Below are 21,975 nucleotides of genomic sequence, written 5' to 3'. Positions count from 1 at the left end.
GTATATGAATTGGAAAAAAATGACTGTATTCCGCTCTTTCAGAGTGGTTTCCGAAAGGGAAGGTGCACCATCGATAACATTATTCATTTGGAAACTCACATTCGTAATGCCTTTGTCCGTCGAAACCATCTTGTTGGGGTGTTTTTCGACATTAATAAAGCATACGATCGCACATGGCGTTATGGAATTCTTCGCACATTATTTGATTTTGGTCTTAGAGGAAATTTACCTGTTTTTATAAAAAACTTCCTATCTTGTCGTTTTTTCCGTGTTCGAGTTGGCAGTTATCTTTCAAATACTTTTGTTCAACAGGAAGGCGTTCCTCAGGGAAGCGTCTTAAGTGTTACTTTGTTTATTCTGCATTTTAGCCAAATTCTTAAAGTTTTACCAGCAACTGTTACTGGAACCTTGTACGTGGATGATCTTCAAATATCCTGTCAAGGATCGCATATGCCTTTCATTGAGAAACAACTGCAAATCGCTATCAACAAACTTTTATCTTGGTGCAATGAAAATGGACACACACTTTCTCCTGAGAAAAGTTGTTGTGTTCATTTCTGTAGAAAGCGAAGTCTTCACCCAGATCCTGTGGTCTATATCCGTAATACTGAAATTCCGGTTGTTGCAGAGATGCGCTTTTTAGGAATTATTTTTGACAGAAAACTCACCTTCCTTCCACATATACTTCATTTAAGGAAGGCATGTGAGAAAAAAACTCAATATTCTAAAAGTCCTATCGAATACAGCTTGGGGAGCGGATCGACTTTCGTTACTTCGCATTTATCAAGCATTGATACTCTCACGCATTGATTATGGCTGCAAAGTATACGGTTCTGCTCGATCCAACATTTTGCGAAGACTCGATCCATTGCACCACTCTGCATTACGGATCTGCACTGGAGCCTTCAGGACTTCACCAGTTCAAAGTTTGTACGTGATTTCCCATCAGTTACCTTTGCATTTAAGGCGAAGAAAGCTAGTAGTTCGATACTTCTTCCGCATGCATTCTCTTCCCAAACACCCAGTCCAGAATTTGACGGTGCCTATTAGTCTTCATAGACTTTACAATGCCCGTCCTTATAATATTCTGCCTTTTCATGAAAGAATAAGGGTTGATATTCAGGATTTGGGCCTTGGAAATGTCGAGGTTCATCCAGTTAACTTTTTATCTTTCCCCCCTTGGGATTATCCAATTTTTTCATATTTTAACCCTTTTTTAAATTTTAATAAAGCTACTACATCTTCTGTAGTTTTCCAGCAGTTATTTAATTTTCATCTTCATCAACTTTCAACTTACATACCGATATACACTGATGGATCAAAATCCTCTCAATCTGTCGGGTGTGGTTATTGTCTTTCCAGAGGTTACATATAGTTACCGTCTGCATGATTCGTGTTCTGTTTTGACTGCTGAACTATCTGCAATTTTGTTAGCTCTCGAAAGAATTTCTCTAGCTAAAGAGACTTATTACTGCATTTATGCAGATAGTATGAGTGCTTTAGAGACACTTTGTAACTTTTCAAATTGCAGGCATCCTATTGCAATTGATATTCTTTGCTGTTTGAGAGATCTTCAAACTAAGGGGTATGACATCCAGTTCAGATGGATTCCTAGTCATGTTGGTATAACCGGCAATGAAGCGGCTGACATTGCAGCCAAGGAGGCTAAGCATATTCTTCAGCGCTCTTGCCCACATATTGACCTTATTAATATGTATAGTGGTTATATTCTTTCAATTTGGCAAGACTCTTGGAATCATGAAACTGAAAACAAACTGCACTTTATCAAGCCGACAATTGGAGTGTGGCCTGCTGCTTCGGTTCGATGGACTGATGTAAAATTAACTAGATTACGAATTGGTCACACCCGCCTAACTCACAAACATCTTTTGTTTGGCGAGAGGATACCAATGTGTTCGGATTGTAACGTTAATCTTACAGTTTTACATATTTTAATTGAATGTCCCAAATTTAATTTTTATCGTACGCATTTCTTTAATTCATCATCATTGGATTTGCGTGAACTGGTTGGAGAACAGCCTCACCGTAATATTTTTGACTTTTTAAGAGCTACTGACTTTATTCATTTTATATAAATATCATTGTTTATTTAAAAAAACATTTGTTTTTGCCTTAGACTTTTCTTATTTAAAGTTTCGTACCTTTTTATAAATGCTTTTAACAATGTTTTTATCAATTTTTAGCCTGGATTAAACAAAATTTTTCATCTTATGGTAATATATTCATACCATGTGTCGGCTCAGCATGGCCAATTCTGGCTCTTGTGCCATAAAAATATAAACCTCAACCTCAACCGAAGTTTCTTTATCCACAGTATTTGGATTCCTCTGCTCTTTATTTTTTTTGGTATAGTACAATTATTACTCCTAATTGAATTCCATGAACATAGCACAATTTCTGATTTACACCAATCAACTTTCCAACTTTTTTCATAACTGTTGCTCCATCAATCGTTATGGATACAATATCTTCTTATAATCTATGTTTCGCTAATTTAGATTTAAGCACTTCCACACATTTTTTAGCTGGCATACTTCCCGAGACATCTGAAAGTCCTATATTCCAAATTTTTTTTTCTGAATGAATATTTATATTTAAATAGCGTCTATTTCTTACACTTGTCCATTTATCAAATGTAAGACCAAATTTTTCACCATTTACTTTTAATTGTATTAGCTCGTGTTTCAAAGAATTGCGAGCATCGTTACTGTAGTTTCCTCCGCCTTTCATCTTTCCTCTCACCCCTATTTTGTCGAATTAAACCCATCCTAAAGCACGCGCAAAAGCGCGGAGGTTTTACAATCCGTTATCAAACAGTATTTTATCACTTCTCTTGATTGTACGATGCAACTTCGTATTCACAGTCTAATTCATTTCGCCCGTTAGGGAGACACAAAAACAAAAACGTATACTATTTTGCTATGCTGGCGATCCCTGAACATATAGTGGAGACAATTTAAAAATTTTCTTGTAAATACCGAGAAAACGGTATTTAAACTTGTGAATACCGATATTACAAAACTGTAGATAGGGCTCAAAATACCTGTATTCGGTATCCCGGTATTGCAATCCCTATGCATAAGTAACGATAATCTCAATTTTATCAGTCAAATTCGTAACATTTTCGTGTTCGCAAACCGACAGATCGACATAATTTCAAAAAAATCGATTTTTTCGGACACATGGATGTCTGAAACGTGGAGATTCGTCAAAATGTCAACTAAGAATTTTTTATTTCCCCTTTTCATACATTTTCATATACAAGAAAGCTATAAAGTTCAGCATTTACTAAGTACTGAACTAAAAAATTTTAACAGGCATCATCATTCTGTGCAACAAACCTTTATATCGATAGAAATCGAACTTTCTCATTAATGTCGATTCGTATAATTAGCGAGCGGCTAATTATCCTGAGTCAAACTGTATCTCTATTCGTCAAAAGATTACTCCAAAAAATATCAGCTTCACACGAGAGAATGTTCGAAAAAGAAACGTGCATTTTTCGCTCCCCTTTCTTCCCAGCCGCGGGGGTCCAATGACCCCAATGGGGAGACATATAGTTATAATCTTTCTGGCTATCTTATCTTACTGATTGGCCACTTTCCTCTCCCACTCTTTACTCCCCAACTTTTTTTTCGTATTAGCAATATGCAGTTCCAAACTAAACTGCGATACGAATTCGTTTTTCGAAAAACTGCCACATCTTGGAAAGATAAAAAATATTTTCCATTAGAGGTCATAAATTTTTTAACTAAAATTTTTGTATAGTTAAATTTATTAATACATATCTTTCTTTATTCCGACATTTTTACAAAATATGCAATAATTGTTTACAGAAGAAATTTGCATTACAAGTATTTGCGTTTTGAAGGAGAAAGTTAGCGATATCTGTTGTTTTGAAAAGTAGAGGTCATTGTTGAAATAAAATGAAAAATATGATTTAAGGAATTCAATTATTTTATTAAGAAGTAGGACAAAATTTATTCGTTCAAAGTAATTATTATTATTTATTTATTTTTGAAAAAACTATGCGTTAAAAGCAAGAAGATTGATTACTTTTCATGAAATGAACGAACATAACCATTTATTTTAAATAAATTTATTTAAGAAACATGCTAACTGTAAATATATATATATATATATATATATATATATATATATATATATATATATATATATATATATATATATATACCATGAAATTTTTGCTTCAAATGAGTTTAGTCGTTAAGTTTAATCTTACAAATTTATTTCCTCATTTTTTCCTCTAAATATTAGAAATGAACATATTAGTTTTGATTGAAATGTAAAAGTAAAGGTCAATAAAAAAGTCTTTTGTAAGTATACAATACGGAATTGAAATTTTGTAGATCCTTTGGAAAAGTCATTCATTATGTAATGCATTTGCTTCAACTCTATTTTTTTCTGTGATATAAATGCTCGATCCAAAATTATTGAATTCTCCCTCTTCACACATGCAATGATCATCCCAACACTTTTTTCAAGCCTTCTCTCGTCCCAACTGATAAATGCGATATGACATCTTAGTTCGTACGATGTTTTCGTTGATATTTTCTTAGGATGAACAATATTTTTCTTGGGTGATAGCAGTTCGAAGTTCGAAAAGGGTTATGCGTCCCCAACCCCCTTGTGAATCCTGAAGAATGTCACCATCCATTTGATGCAGGATCAAGTACACGAATGTGTGACACAACGCAGTCCATCTACTGCTTTTTTGGTCTCAAAGTCGAAACGAAACAACCAAGTTTCATCATACATGATGACTCCCTGAATGTATTCTGGATATTCGAAGACTAAAAGTGATAAATGTTCTACCAAAAGCAAATATCTTGAGAAATCATAAAAAGCTCTTCAAACATTCCATAGGGACATAACAAACAAGGATGTCTTTAAACGTTGTTTTGAACTAACTAGAGGACTAAACAAGATTATTTTTATACTTACTATATCACTAAGCCTAATTCATTTTACTCTATAACAATAAATACGGTTGATTTTTAGTTTTTTTACACTTACATCATTTACTATTTTAATTTTCAATCTGTAAAAAATTTTGCAGAAGATCATCACATATGTTTTTCCTCATTTCCCTTATCAAGAAATATGTAACTCATCAAACACTTTTTTTTCTTTGTATCCCAAAAGCTGGAATAGCGTTAACAAAGATTTTGCCATTTACAATCTGTCTTGATGTCATATTGGATGAATTTCTCAATGACCGGTGAATTTTCATCCGTTCATTCAGTTATCGGGTTTTTTGTTTGTTTGTTTGTTTGAGAATTCGGTTCATTACTTTGAATCTATGTTATTTAGTTAGGCAAGGATTTTTAAAAGAATTGGATAACTCTCGTGGTGTGTCACTTTGAGTAGGATTTGATTCACGCATGAAACGGGAATTAAAAATTATATGATAAAAGACCAATACTTAAACCAATACTTACCTTCTCAAATGCTAACCATTATGATGTAATGGTTAGTATTACCCTGTCATTTAACAATAATAATGGATCAAAACCTCGAAAATAAGTAAATTAAAAAAATAATATTAAATATACTAATAAAGTGTGTTTGAAAAGCTCATTTGTTCCAGAGATAATATTAAAAAATCGATGCCTTTCCTTGCAAAAGAGAGTAAAAGAATTTTAATTGCAATGCATTCTTCTTCCTTCCAGATCGCTGCTAAACGAGATAAACAACTCGAAGCAGAAGTGCTGGAATGGATCCAAGAAATATTAGGAGAACCTCTCCCCAATGGTTCTTATGAAGAAATTTTAAGGGATGGCATCATTCTTTGCAAGTAAGTCATTTCGAAATTCGTAAGCAATTGTAGAAAAAGAAATAATGAAAAACTGCTGAAATCTAATAAAATATTTCAATACTGATGTTGATAATTTGGCAACTCAAAATCATATATACAATTTCGTTTATTTTTAACGCGCAGATTATAACGCAAATCAAAATATACAGAAAAATGAAAATATTATCTGTCTCAAATTTATGAGATCATCAAGATTTTTTTAGTATTGTATTTTCCAGGCTTGTAAAGATCGATTCAAGTGAAATACGGTTAGGTATTTTTGAAAGGAGTTTGAACTATGAATTCGAACACAGAATGGAAATATTAAGAATAGCAGCACCCTTAACAATCTCATAATATTCTAATAAAATGACATCAGACAGTGTCGTTTGGGTCTTTATTCTGAGTAAGAGAAATATCTTTAATAAGTATTCTTTTTGTAAATGGTGTCTCCTAGAAATGACATTTATTATCTTTCATTTCATTTGACCCATTCATAAAATGGTTCAAATGGTAGACATATTTTTAGTCTGAATACGTCAGAAATGGAATTCCTTTTGCTTCAAACCATTGTTATAAGGCAAGGATATGAGTTTTGAAAATGATCACGTAAAGATTCTCTACTAAAATGTCTTTGTTACCTACAGCCGTATGTAAGCAACCAGCATACATATCAGTTGAATCAGAATGACAATAATATCTTACACCCATCAGATCCTGGATGTGGGGAAAGAAAAAAAAACGCGCATCTATTTCATTTCTTAGAGGAAATGCATATCATTTGTATCATCTATTGGTATTTCTTCCTTTCCCTATTTAACGTTTGACCGATTTCCTTTCAAAAGCTCAGATTTGATCACTTATGTATTTCTGAGTCCCTCTCCTTTTTGATATCTCAACGTTTCATTCATTCCCATTCGTTTGTCTCCATTCAAGACAAGAAGTGGGACAAGCATTACAATTAATATAATTTAAGTTCAATTCATTTTGTGTTTACAAGATGAAATGGTAAATACAGCTTATATTTCAATTCTGTTTTTTAATATTGTATTCAGGCTTCAATTTTCTGCCAATAATGTCCATTTAATGAAATATTTATTTTTTATGAGCAGACAAGGAAATACAATATTGGCCATTATTCGTCAGTAAATTAAAAAGGTATTTAGATGAAGAAACATGTCAAAAAGAAATTGGGTGTGGAGAATTCATTTCTTTTGCTTCAGCAAGGATTTTTAAAAAAACGAAGGGTTTCTGAAACAGTTTTTCGGATTGCTTTCACTTTGCAACTGACTTGTGGGGATGGAGTCACATTCAATTGAAATTCTATTCTAAAATACTAGTCATTTATATTTTATAATATTAGTAGAACCTGAAAAAAATACTTTTATAGAACTTGGTAAGTTTCATATGTCACTCACTTTGTCATGTAAAAAAGATTTGAAATTTATGAGTCTCACTATAATACTCTATTTCAATAGTTTCAAAAATGAACTCTCAATGAACCGATTCAATCCATTCGATTGAAACTTGATACGAATACTTAGGCGTCACCTAGAACTGAATTAAGAGAAAAATTTCTATGATATTTATATCCTCATTTACTATAAATGGTTACAAGTGTCCCAATCCTGAGGTAGGGCCGCGGTGGCCTGGTGGTAAGTTCTCGGCTTCGGAACCGGAGGGTGACCCGATTCCACCAAAGAACCGTCGTGTAAGGGGGTCTGTTGCACGTTAAATCCGTCATGACCAAAGGTCCTCCCGCTGGTGTGGTGTGGAGTGGAGAGAGGTGCCAGCTCAGGTGTCGTCCTCGTCTTCTGACCGCGGTTCAAAATTACGAGGTCCGTCCCAAAATAGCCCTAGTGTTGCTTCAAACGGGACGTTAATATGTAACCAAAACCAAACCAAACCCAATCCTGAGGTAGTTTGTTCTCCCTTCCGTTTTCTCCTCCTCTCCAGACTCCTATTTCCTTTGTCTCTTTTTCCCCCCAGTAACAAGTGAAGGAGTTTTCCTTGTTAAGTTGTTTATTTATTTGTTACTCACGCGGCAACTCATTAGAGGGATGATGAGTTTTTGGTTTTGATATATCCATTTAGGTGGCAACTTCGTCACTTCAATGGCTAGTCTTCAAGTGCAAATGGTCATTTTGAAGAGTTGTCTCAACCAAATCAAAACCGAATTTGTAGTTAGCAAACACAGTGGATGAAATGTCTCTTCTCAATGACCTAATAAGGATTAAAAAGGGTTTAGATGAGTTAAGTAAAAAATCGGTGGTAAATCTGCTGTTTTGCTACTTGAAACAGTTTCTGGTGCTCAATGTAAATTTTCTTTAAACAAAACTATTTTTTGTTAACCAAAACCTTTCTCGTCCTACCTCTAACCATTACTCTATATAAGCCTCTTCATTTCTATGATGGAATGGTTTTTGAAGAGGAATTTTATCACCCTCAGACGAAAATCCCTTCGGAGGGATTTTTTCTCTAGCAGTTGTCAATTTTAGAAAAATCGTCATTAAAGAAGTACTTCACTATTTGTACTAACCATATTATTCTGATACTTCCTTCTAATCTTCTTCCATTCAGTATCAATACTAGATATATAAACAATCGAGTACTTCTTTATTTCTAGTCTAACGATATTTAGGAATTTTATAATTTGATTTCAATAATGACGTTTTATTCCATTTCTTTATGAATGAAAAACCATGAAAAGATAATTTTTCAGACAAGATGAAAGTAAAGACCAATAAATTTAATGAATTATTGTATGTCTGTATTTAAACAATGTTTTTACACTTTTTCATATAAATGTTTCTTTTCATAAAATTCCACTTATTTTATTATAAAAATCTTCACTGTGAAAAGCTAAAAAATGTCATTGCTAATTAAAATTCGTAGGATATTTGATAAAATTCTAATTCTGAGTAAAATTAGCACACTTTCCCTTAAAAGAAGGAATTCAAATCCCGATATCGAAGTCAAATTTCATCCAATTAGTGTTCTTAATGTTAACAGTTTCTTTAACATTATTTTTTAAAACTTAATATGATATAAATGTGCTTCAACGAATAAATGCAGTTCAATAAGTAAATTAAATGGCCTAACAGTAATTAAAACACTTTTATAAATGTAATAAAAGCATAAATTATTTTTAGTCTAATTGGTTTTTATTTTGGTTTTTAATTAATAATTCATTGTTATAAAAACTATGGAATCTTGAAATCAATGTTTTGTTTAATTCACTACCAAATGGTCCCACTAGCTTGAAATGAAAATTTAAAAATTTCAATCGATTTACGGATAATTAAAATCTCAAAATTTCATAACAGTGTATCGCCATCAAAAATAGATAAGAGAACAAAATTTTGAAGATATGGCGCTTTAAAAGAGGAGTAAAAAATTGATACAAACTTCAATTTTTAGAAACCTTAAGTTAATAAAAATAAGTAAAAATATACTAACAGACTAAAAAAATTATAACTGATTATTATACCAAAATAAATTCAATCAATTCTCGTTTAACTTTTAATGTTCATATATATCTAACATGTTTAGAAATCATATGTTCCCTTTTCATCCGCCTTATTTATGTTATTTTAATTTAAAAATTATGTCTTTCTCTATGAAATTATTCTTCCACTACACATCAAACTGTTGATTGGAACGACTTTCTTAAGAAAAATTAGTATTAATATATCAAATCATTTCCAAAATTCAGTATTCCAATCATTTCAAGATAAATACTTCCACTGAGAAATCCCACCATCAGATCTCCTTCTCGGATCTCTCTCAATTTAATTCAACCTTAAAACGAGATCAGCATTTTTACACGTGGGCTCAAACTTGTGAAACAAACTGGCTTTGATTATTGCAACTGCCAAAGTGACGACACCAGTAGTTTCCCAAATTGAGCGAAAAAGACTCCGTTATTTCAGGCAGAGTTTTTAGTCATTAAAGAAATGTGCAAATATGATAGCAAATACAATAATATTAAGATAGGAATGACAGCGAGTTGAGCTTAAAGGCGGTCGATTCATTTTCAGCCACAAACCATGTAGCACAACTAGGGATTGCAATACTGGTATACCGGGATAACGAATACCGGTATTTTGAACCATTTGTACAATTTTGTAATACCGGTATTCACAAGTTTAAATACCGGTTTTTCGGTATTTACTAGAAATTTTTAAAATTGTCTCCACTCTATGTTCAGGTATCGCGAACATAGCAAAATAGTATACGTTTTTGTTTTTATGTCTCCATAACGGGCTAAATTAATTATCTAATTAATGGCTGAATTAATTGCTTAAATCTAAATTAGCGAAACATGGATTATCCCTGAAAGAAAATATTGTATCCATAACGACTGGTGGAGCAACAATTATGAAAAAAGTTGGAAAGTTGATTGATGCAAATCAGCAGTTGTGCTATGCACATGGAATTCAATTAGGAGTAATAGATGTATTATACCAAAAAAATAAAGTACAGAAGAATCCAAATATTGTGGATATAGAAATTTCGGATTCCAACTCTGAAAAGAGTAAGATTGAGAGTGATATTGACAATGAAGATAATGACAATGTAATTGTTGAAGAAGATATTGCTAATGAGGATGAAATATAAACCTATCAAGAATTGCTTCCTATAATTTATAAAGTTCAAAAAATTGTTAAGATATTTAAACGTTCCCCTATAAAAATAGGATATATTACTAAAATATATACTAACTGAAAATAAAACAGAATATATGTTAATATTAGATTCTAAAACACGTTGGAACTGTTTACTCCTAATGATGGAACGATTTTTGAAACTGGGAAATCCAATCAAAAAAGCAATAATCGACTTAAACCTGTAAATTAATTTTTCAGAAAGTGAATTCGGCTTAATATCCAGAACTGTATCAGCTCTACTTCCAATAAAACTGACTATTGAGGCATTATGTTTGAGAGATTTTAATTTATTAACAGCTAATGCAACAATAAACTTAATATTACAGTCACTAAAAGAGCAGCACACATCACTATCTGAAGAATTATATATTACATTGAAAAATCTCACAGAAGAAAGGCATACCAAAATAGAAAATGTCTTATGGTATTTACATAATTATAATGATTTTAAAAATGAAAATGAAAAAGAAGAAAAGAAAATAACCCATTCAAATCTGATTAAGTTTAGAGTAAATTTTCTTAATATTTTTTACCCACAAACCTATCCACATTCGGAAGAATTCGGTTCAATGATCGAAGATTATGATGTCACTACTGTCCATAGTGAAAAGGAATTGTCTCTTTGACAAAAATTAGAATTAGTGATAAGTAAAATTTCAACGAACCAAAATACAATACAGAAATCAGCTATATCCAAAACCATCCGACGGGAAATCGATTTATTTGAAGATGAGGGATTTAGAGGTAAATACTTGGAAAAAGTATATCGCGCATTGCTAACAGTACCACCAACTACCGTAGATGCCGAAAGAGCGTTTTCAATAGCTGGTAATTTTTACACAAAATTACTTTTCAGGCTTAATGACAGTACCATTGATGCATTATGTTTTTGAAGATCACATTTCAAAAATTTGTAATAGTACCACAGACTGAATAGTGATATTTACACTTTTTTTTGTGATTTAAATAAATAAGATGTTTCTTTACTTTTTTGTGATTAAATACTGTTATAATTTATAAGTCACAAATTATTTTTTGTGATATTTACACTCTAAAACAAAACTGGCAAATAAAACAAAGAAACACCTGTGTTTTCTTTCTTTTTCTAAAATCTCTAATACCGGTATTAAAACCGGTATCCCGGTATTAAAATTTAAAAAATACCGAATACCGGTATTGAAATTTTGGTCCGGTATTGCAATCCCTAAGCACAACAAATTCAAACTGCCCTATTCACCTAAACATTCATTCAATCAGAGTGAATTAAACCACATGTGGGCCGTAAATGTGCAGCGACGCATCAAATTTCTTGGCCACATCTGTAGGCAATATACTATAGTCCTTTGCATTATATAATCTGAGTTTCAAATTTCATCACTTCGTTGAAGATTAACACCCATTTTTAAACAATATGAGAGCTGTTCCATATGGCCCTTCTAATTTGAAATCGTGGTCAGACGGAGAGATTCCATACACTTCACCAATACGTGATGCCACTTCCGTGAAGGACCGTAATGCTATCAAATCACTAACTCAGTTAACTTAATAGGATGTCGTCTTAAATTATTTGAACAATGACAACAGCTAGCGAACTTTTAGCTCCGTTTTTTTTTTTTTTTTTTTTTTTTTTGAGAGAGAGAGAGAGAGAGAGACACAAATTTTGATAATTTTTGAAATAACTTCTTCTCTTTAGGATTCATGGAGCATCAGTCCTGCAATGGGGCTAATTTAATTGAAAAGAAACAGTTGAATCAAAATTATGAGGGATTTTTTTTTGTATCATAGCATTAAGACAACTTATTGATAATTCGTCTAATTAACGAAACTGGCTGACTATAATTATTTGTTTGCAGAGTGCCAGTATCATTGTATTTACCTATGTTGTTGTGCATCTTTAGGATGTATTTGACTGTCTTTTTTATTTTCTGTTGTTGTTTCCGGCTTTTAATGCTTTCTTCCTGGAGGATATATCTTTAAAAACTGAAATAATGGTTTTGCATTTTTATATTACGTCGAAACAGTTATTGTTTCATCCCTGGAGATTTCTGAAAGTCAAATGTTCGACTCAAGTTTATACTTCAGATGATATTTTACAAAGAATATTTATAATTTTGGAGAATCATTTGCAATTTGTAAGTGAAAAGTGATCCAACAGGCAGTTGAAGAAAACACAAAGATTCTTCCCGAAACAACATATGAATTTGGGTCAAGCAGAATAATAGCATATGAAGCAGCATCACTCTCTGATAAATAGGACATGCAACTAACTATACAGGGTGTTCAGAGAATAAAGAATCACCATACAACAGGGGGTTCCAAACAACGGTTAGTAGGTGAAATATAGAGGGAGAACTGTTCGAAACTGTAAAAAATTAATTAAAAATAACAAATGCTTTTTCAATGATGAATTTTTTTTAAAATGAAAGCACATTCTTACAAGTTTTTTTCATGCGGATTTGATGATCTAGAGGGGTCGTAAATGACTGAAAATGAAAAACTAGTTTAGAACTTATATTTTCAAAAATATTAAAAATTGAAGAAAAATAAAAGCTTGAAAAAAATGTAAGGAATTTTATATTCTATAATTTGATATAAACGTGTAGTCAGAATTGGAGAGTTTTAAAGATATTTAAGAAAAGCTAAAATGGGAACCAGAAAACATCGCTGCAAAATCAATATCGATGAGAGCATTTTGCAAATTCGGAGCAAGGATAATAGGCATTAAGTAGACGAAAAATGACCAGAAAACATAGGGTCATAGGTACTGTTTATTCAGTGAAAATCGCAAAAACAGACGCCGAAAAGACAATGAGTCTGGCGAAGAAAATCGCCCTATGAATGCAAGGATTAGGAACAAAGTAATCGAGAAGAAGCCTTCTCGTATGTAAATGTTTCATGCGTTCGAGAAGAATAAAAGCAGCGAGCAAGTATTCATTAATGAGCATTGCAGAATGGATGGTCATTTGCAAACAACAGGTTAGACTTCACGAATGCAACTAAAATGTGCTGGTGCACCATTATGCATGAAACAAATGTTCTGGCGTTGGTGCTCCCTGCAGTAAATCCGGAGGAACGTGCTGCAAGGAAACAAGGTACTTTGTGTCTCTGAGGCGTTCCGACGGAAGACACGGTTCAAATGGAGGACTCTGACCGGATGTTAATATCAAACGTGTTGTACGTTCGACGAGATAGTGACGTGCGGATTTTCGCATGACCAGATATTCGCATTGTGCTTGTTGAAGACACCTTCTCTCGTAAAGCAGGCTTCATCTGAGAATAAAACTCTAGCAAGAAACTGTGTATCTTCCTGTGTAGCATCCGGCGTGCGAACTCCACCCGATTTGTGATTTTCGTTGAAAAACGTATGTTTTCTGGTAACTTTTCATCCATTTAATGCCTATTATCCTTGCACAGAATTTATCTTTCGAATTTGATGACTCTCTCTGCGAACACCGATACTGATGTTGCAGCGATGTTTTCTGGTTCCCATTTTAGCTTTTCTTCAATATCTTTAAAACTCTCCAATTCTCACACTACACGCTTATATCAAACTATAAGATATACAATTCCTTACATTTTCAAGCTTTTATTTTTCTTCAAGTTTTAATATTTTTGCAAATATGAGTTCTAAGCTATTTCTTCGTTTTCAGTCATTTACGACCCCCTCTATCAGGGATGACGAACCATTGATGGCACGCAACACAATATTTTGGGCACGCCGCCAATCAAAACGGTTTGCATTTTAGTTCAAAATAACGAAGTTCACTAGTGATCGGTCGTGGTGGGCGGGGCCCATATTCCCAATCCCTACCTATTTCTTGTATGGAAGAAAATCGGGCAATACCATTGGTTCGTGCATTCTGCAAAGAAAGTGGGACATCATTATGTGCAAACTTCGAAGTAGTTTCAGTTCGTATTGCTGGGATTGTACTTCGAAATTTCCGAAGAACAAATTTGCCTTAATGCTTTGTTGTGCAATTTTCTTCTCCCCCTCTTACTTTTTAACCTTTTATTTACCTTAGCATATTCGTATTTATTTTTAGTGTCTTAGCATATTCGTATGAATAACAGTCGAGAATTCCCGTCCTTATTATGAAACTGAAAGTGTTGAAAACAATGAAATAGTTTCCATTAGGTGAAATTTAAAATCCATGGATGGCATCAACGAATGAGTGAAATAATATGAAAATTCAACAAATACTAAGTGGAAAAATAGAAAATCATGCCCTTCAGAAAAATTTATTTACTGGTAAGTTAAGGCTTTCAAAAGTGATGTTTTTTTAAAGATGTATGCCAACATTTCAATGAATTGAATTTAAAGCTTCGAGGCACAAATAAAACAATTATCCTCATGATGGATCTCATTCGCGCTTTTGACGCTAAACTGCATGTTTTCAGAAACGATATTATTACAAGAAACTACAAGTACTTCTCAAACTTGAAAAAAAATATATCAAAGATTCAGATTACATGAGAAATCAGATGAAGAAAAAGTTATTAAAGAATTTATTTCCGTGATTGATTCTTCAATCAAGAAATTTTCAGTGAGATTTTCTTAATTCAAAGAATTATCGGAAACGCTCAAGTTTATTATGTATCCCGATGTGACTTCATTTGATAAACTGAACTTGTCCCAATTCGATTGGTCGGAAATTGAAGAATTTGAAATGCAACTGATTGATTTCTAGTCTAGTTCAACATGAATTCAAAAATTCACTGAAACAAGGAAAAAGTTGGAATTGATTGAAATAGAAACATTTACAAGCAATATAAGTAAAAATGACAATAAAGAAAATTTGGAAACATGGAATTCGATTCCAAACACATTTAACTGTTTGAAGAAGCTGGCTCATGCTATTTTAACCATATTTTAACTATCTATGCCTGCGAATCATTATTTTCAGAGATGAATAACATTAAAGACTCGCTTAGAAACCGTTTGGCAGATGATTCCAATTCAGCATGCATTCTGCTAAAAGTAACATCTTAACATATTATAATCTTACCTAATATAAGTCATTTGTCATTTGTTTGTTTGTAATTTTAACCCCTTAACAGTTTTACACGTATGATATACTTGCATGGAATTTTAAATCTTTATTATTAATTTATTCATACATGTTTGGTGAAAAATTACAAGGAATTTATAAACCTGTTAAATTTTTTATGTAATTTTTCAAATATAGGGTATCATCTAATTAAATAAGAAAGAAAACAAAACAGATAAATGATTAAAGAAATTATCTTTAGTATTGATTATAGCCGTTTATAAAATACTTTGTGATTAAAATCGAAAATTCTGGTTGTTGGATATCAGAAAATGGATCATGTATTTTTCTTCCATGCTTTTTTTTTAGATTGATGAATCAATTATCCCCCGGCATCATTAAGAAAATCAATACATCTGGAGGACAATTCAAAATGATGGAGAACATTAACAAGTTCCAGGAAGCTGCCAAGAAATATGGTGTAGCAGAAATCGATGTTTTTCAGACGGTCGATCTGTGGGAACGCCGCAACATTCCTCAAGTGACGCAATGTATCATGGCCCTCGGCAGAGCAGTAAGATTCTCATATAGAAAATTTATTCAGTCAATAAAGATATTGAAAGGGACAAAAGCAGCTCACTGCTAGAGAAGCATTTTTACACCAAAAGCTAATGTTTGGATAAAATTGACTTTTTTTTTCATCTTCATTTTTATGTAATGCCAAATAGTTTTTTTTTTAATTTTAAGTATATGTAAAAAAGTATATCTTTTGTTTCAAACCCTTGATTTTTTCCCCTATATATTTTTATATGCCATATTATGCAAAAATCATTCCTGTAAAAGTTATATTTTTTAATTTACTCATTTACATTTATTTACATGCGATGCTATTGTAAAGAGGGGGGATCAAGAAATGAGACATTGATTCCTAGACATCGTGCCCAGTGAGACTAGCTATACTAATATATGAATGACTGATTAGTTAATTTGTGAATGAAATCGATGTAACGATATGAGATCCACTCAAGTGGTAAATGAAAAAATAGAACTATGATTAATATATATACATATTTAAATTGTGTGTACCAAGGAAATAATAATGATATAAAATAATATACATAGTCTTTCCAATGTTCATACCAGATTTGATTCCCTAACAATTTTCATCGTTCCATTATCCACCATCTGTGTCATACTGGAAAAACTAGGAACTGTTTCAAAGCGGTAACTGCCATTTCTTTTTTATAAACAAAAGACAATTGATACAATCAATCATCTGGAATGAAGGATTCTGAAGTCGTGACTGGTTTCAGTATTCTTTTGAAATTTCTATTGTATATTATGGTTTCAGCATTCCATACTCATTCAGTGACGGAAAGTTTGTTGCCTGATCATCGCCGAATTTGTATAGAAGAACCCGTTTAATCTAAATGCTGACTGCATGCTTCTGAAATTGGAAGTAGTTTTGTTAGATCCAAACGAGATTTTACCGATCTTTTATTTATCAAAGTCAGAAATATGTTGGTAAAAGTCACAATTCTGCAATATTGAATCCTTTTCAATGTTTAATATCTTTTTAATCCATACAATTGCAACAAAAATTCTTCACAAGTAGCCAACAATTCTTCTTTCAAGGCAGTAACCAGAAAGATCTTGTCTCAACTGCGAATTTAATATTTCAGCATTTCCATTGATTTTCTATCCTGTATCACAAAAAGAAAAGGTTGTTTCACAACAAAACAATACATCGAAAAAAGTAAAAGTTGCTTGATAGTTGCATTTTTCAATCAATATTTCTAATTTGTATATGACTGTATAAAAAATAACATCACATTTTCCTTCACGAAAACGTATGTTTTCGTTCAGTGTCATAGGCCATCAACAGTACAATGAAATTATATTTGAATTACAACAGTAACTTTAGATCTTGTGTTAAAGGATGGCTGTTATTAATTCGTCTACGTATGTATCTTCATCTACTGTTGTCACCCTCAGTCTAAGATTTCGAAGTTCTGATCACAAAGATGGCATCAGTTCTTTTTAATTATTATTACTGGTTTTGATGGTTAGAAATCCCCTTTTGCCATCTTTTCAGGATATCTTTCAAAAACAACTATCATATTTTCTCCATACTTATTGAGACCATATCCATGATAGTTTTCTGGGATATTACCTTATATACACTTCTTTGGCCATGGCAAAGTATAACACAAATCCTCTGTTGAAAACATATCATTTATGTTAAAATTCTAGACAACACTCCTTAAATAACTTCTTCGGTAAAGATTTAATATCAATTCGAAGTGACACACAGTCAAATATGGATGGTTGTCGTGGTGACAATTCATGTTTCAGATATAATCTTAATTTGCTGGGGCTATCGTAAATGCATAAAATGCGAGAGAAGAGCTTCTTCTGTGTACAGCCGACCACCTCACCACCACTGAACGTAGCAGTATCGACAGGATTCAAGAGAAGAGCTGTTGGTAATTAACGGTAACTTCTGATTGTTGCTGTGCTTGGGTTTTTACCATATATTTCAAATGAAGTTTGAAAATTTCCCCTTTTATTTTATTGTCAATAACTTTAATGTCCTAATACTGGCCACAATTTATTGAATTGCCACACAAATCGAATTCTAAAGGCGCCAGCTCTCTCGAAATTGTAGGAAATTGATTGTGTTTTCGCAACTACTTGGTAAATTTTAATAAGTCACAGAGATGCATTTGCTTTCTTGACTCACGTAATTCAACCAGCTTCTCATTGTATTCGACTGATATTTCAAGAAAATGAATGATTTCATGCAGTTTGGGGAAGAAAAGAGTTCAAGAATCCGTTTCGAAAGAGCGCTATTCTTCCATATGTTAAACCTCCTACTGATTTCATAGGACGCATGGGGTCCCACGTTCTGACCATTGTATTCTTCATCAACTGACAATAAAAAATATTTGTAATTAAAGTCTTTCTCAGATAGTCTTGATTCTACTTTAATCAATTATTGAATGCACAACTGACCAGATTTCTTATAGGATAAGTATTCGTCTTCTAGGAAATAGGGAAATATTTCAATGGCTATGTTTAAATGCGCTACCAAACTCCGAATATTTTAACAAAAATAAGAATTCTGACAAATAATTATTGAATATTCGATTCTTCATATAAATTATAATCAAGGATCTTTATGAATCAGTCGTACATTTGATGCTCAACTGCGAGAAATCCAAAGTATAATAATCTCTAAATAGATTATTCTCATAATGGGAACTGCACATGTCCCTGTATATATTATAAATAAATATTTATCAATTATATTTCTGAGTGTGCTTCCCACATTATCTCTGGAGGTTATAAACGACAGCTGCCGAAGTTTCTTAGTTTCGACTTCCTCTCCAGCATTAACAGCGAATATAAATGAAAATGTTTTTCAATGGGTTGAAAACAGTATATGCTTTAACTTTTATAGGTATGGTTTTTACATAACACGGTATATAAAAATGTATAGCAGAGAAATCAAATGTTTAAAAAGGAAACGACCTACTTTTCCTACATATACTCACAAAATTTTTTTAAACTTTTTGGTTTTATGTAAAAATGAAAAGAGCCGTTATTGGAGGCCTTTTAATAACTAACAAAATGAAAAAAAAAGACGATCTTGTTCCGAACATCAGCTACAGAAATAATGGCTGTACCGTCAATAGCGACATTATGAATCATTGAAGGGGGCTCGGTAAGGGGGGGGGGAGCTCCAGACGGATTTCTGGAGACTTTTCCAGAAAAAAAGCTCTTCTAGTAGTTGTCTATCAGAGTTCTAAAATTCAACTTTATATTAATTTTTTATGAAATTGGATGTTTTGAGATCCTTATTGAGTGGGCTATAAGAATGAAATGGCTTTGGCAATACAATTTGATACCTTAATTTTGTGAATAAGTGGCGAATCGTGGTGTAAACTACCCTTTAAGGACTCTTTATACTTTAACTAAAGTTTTAAAATCATCTAAACAGTTATTAATTTTCTCTTCATAAAAAATAATCAAGAAAATGAAAATGTGTTGTTTCTCGGAAGGATTTTCTTTCATTGTTCAAATTGTAGAGTATTTGAGATTGCATTATTATCAGACATGTTCGCTAATACACCCGCTCACTCTCGCATAAAAATTGCGGACCTTGAGAAAAGTCGTGAACACACCGAGTGCTCAGATTTTTATTTTCAGAGTCTATCACAAAATCGTTTTGTGCTTATTACTGTGGTGAAGAAAACTAAATATGCATTTTGGATGCCTTTTTGATGACCGATTGAAACTAAAATTCGATATAGAATTACCATTTTGACTGCAAGACCACACACCAATATTCATTTATCTTAGTTGTTGCGGTTATAGTGAATGCGTTTACATATATACAGATAGATCAAAGGTCAACCCGTGTAAGGATTTCATTCAAAATTTGATATGGATGTACACTTTAAATCTAAAAACCGTATCTCTCACGCTCTTTAAGTTATCGAGTTCACTTTCATCGAACTGACGTTTCTGCAGATGGAAAAATTTGATGGAAAGACGAAATTTCATTAAATAAAAAGATATCATTCTAAAAATGTATTAAAGCTTAGAGGTTCTATAACGCTTTTTTTTTTTTTTTTTTTTTTTTTTTTACGATTACAATACCTTTTTCTTACATATTCGCATATGAGAGAGTTAAAGGGAAGAAAGACGTGCTTGTAACTGTTATCACCATCAACAGTACTGAAACCTGCATGTCTACGTGCTTTCGAGTCGTTTCTTTAAAAATATTGTAATATATTGATCTAGACTGATCAAATAACGGAGCAGAATTTCCAGACAATTCTTTATTTTACAGCCCTATATATACAAAAGAACAACTTGTTCTAATCTTGGTAAAATAAATAGTTATTTACACCTGTAGTAGGATATACAACAGTCGCAGTCGAAGGTTTATCTTGAAACTCAGATCCCCATCAATACTGAGAAACAACACCACAGGGAACTAACAAGTTGTTAGTCAACACGACCACTCCAGGGGTAGTTCTCGGACTCCGAACTCGTGGGCGTAGTCCAACAGTCTGCCTCCAATTCGTTTCTTCTCCTCTCCCTAAAAAAATCTCCGCACTTTATTTCGGCGACAATCTCTGCCTCTTAATTTACATTGGTCATTTGATCTCTCTTTCGGCCATTCGGGGTTCAGCCATATGCTCCCTCAGCGGCGCCAATCGGTCGTGGGAAGGTCCTTTTAGTAATGCACCTTTCATAACTGACTATTCTGGAACACGGAGTTATCATAGTCCTTTCACAATGAGAAACATTTAGCATCCAGATGCTTGGACACCCCTTTCTCTTTGAAGGTACTATCAATATCTCTTGTACGAGGAATTCCCACATGTGGTCTTTCACTGTAGTCGCTAATGAACAGATGCGAAACCACCCAGGTGAAAAGATCCACCATCTGGCTATCTCGAGCAGTTTAGTAATTAACAGCGACGGCACAGCTGACTGTAAATGTCTTATCAGTACTAGGAAACGGGGAATGTTACAATATATAACCAGAAATTGACAATAATGGTAGTAAAATATTTATTGTAAAACAATCAGCTCCATGGTATGTTTACTGAATTTAGGAAAGGGGTTGAAATATCAGACAAAAGGCACTTTCCAAGACAGATTGTGGTAAACAACTATCAAGGCGCGTGCCAAATAGTCCATTTTTGATGCGGTTAAGAAAAAAGTGTATTCTAGAGAGATGATCATTATTAAGTCCACTGTGAAATTGATTTACATGCTGAGATCTCAAAGGAAGAGTAAGTATTGACATGATTTAAAGCAATAGTTAATCAACAATTCCTAACACCTCAAATAGAGTAAGTAGCATTTGAAAAGATTCCGCATGAAGACTGTCAGCAAGATATGGAATAAGATCAATTTTTTGGTATAAAACGTATGAACAAATGCTTAAGGTTGAATGATGGGAAAAGTAAATTTTTTTAATCAAATATATATGCACACCGTACACAACACAGCAATAAGCAGTTCGAGAAAGAACTTCAGATTCGTTAATTCTGAAAAGTATGTTCCGCGTTCTCAAACGATATTCTATAAAACTTTCTGGACGTTTAATGATTTCGCATGCTATACAACTTTGGTAGGGGGTAGCGTAAAGCCATTCGGCTCACTCGTGCATAAGAATATTGTCAATGAAAATCTGTAGTTTTCTTTCAGTCAAATGATTGCTTACTTAAATTACATTACCATGTGCAATTTTAGTTAAAAGGGATATTTTACGAAATTGTCTCAACGACTCATCGAAATCGTATGCACCAATTTCCAGTTTGCATTTTTACTGGTTTATCATTAATAAAAACTTTTAACATTATTTTATTTTTGCTTTCTTCCATGTCAGCTGCATAAATTTCAGTTTCATCAGCTACTTGACTCAGGTTTCTCTTCATTTTAGTTTTATAATTAA

General features: G+C 32.8%; 1 protein-coding gene across 1 annotated transcript in view; it reads left to right on the top strand.

The window, feature by feature from the left end:
• Positions 1 to 21,975, top strand: part of LOC129958605 (muscle-specific protein 20-like) — a 75,592-nt gene that overhangs the window by 45,128 nt on the left and 8,489 nt on the right. The window contains exons 2-3 of the mRNA XM_056071203.1: positions 5,715 to 5,839; positions 15,867 to 16,071. Coding sequence (XP_055927178.1) covers positions 5,715 to 5,839; positions 15,867 to 16,071 — 330 coding nt within the window. The remainder of the gene's footprint in view (positions 1 to 5,714; positions 5,840 to 15,866; positions 16,072 to 21,975) is intronic.

This window comes from Argiope bruennichi, chromosome X1 (assembly GCF_947563725.1).
Source record: "Argiope bruennichi chromosome X1, qqArgBrue1.1, whole genome shotgun sequence".
NCBI classification, from domain to species: Eukaryota; Metazoa; Arthropoda; class Arachnida; order Araneae; family Araneidae; genus Argiope; species Argiope bruennichi.
Note: the sequence above shows the minus strand (reverse complement) of the source record. Positions and strands in the feature narration are given on the sequence as shown.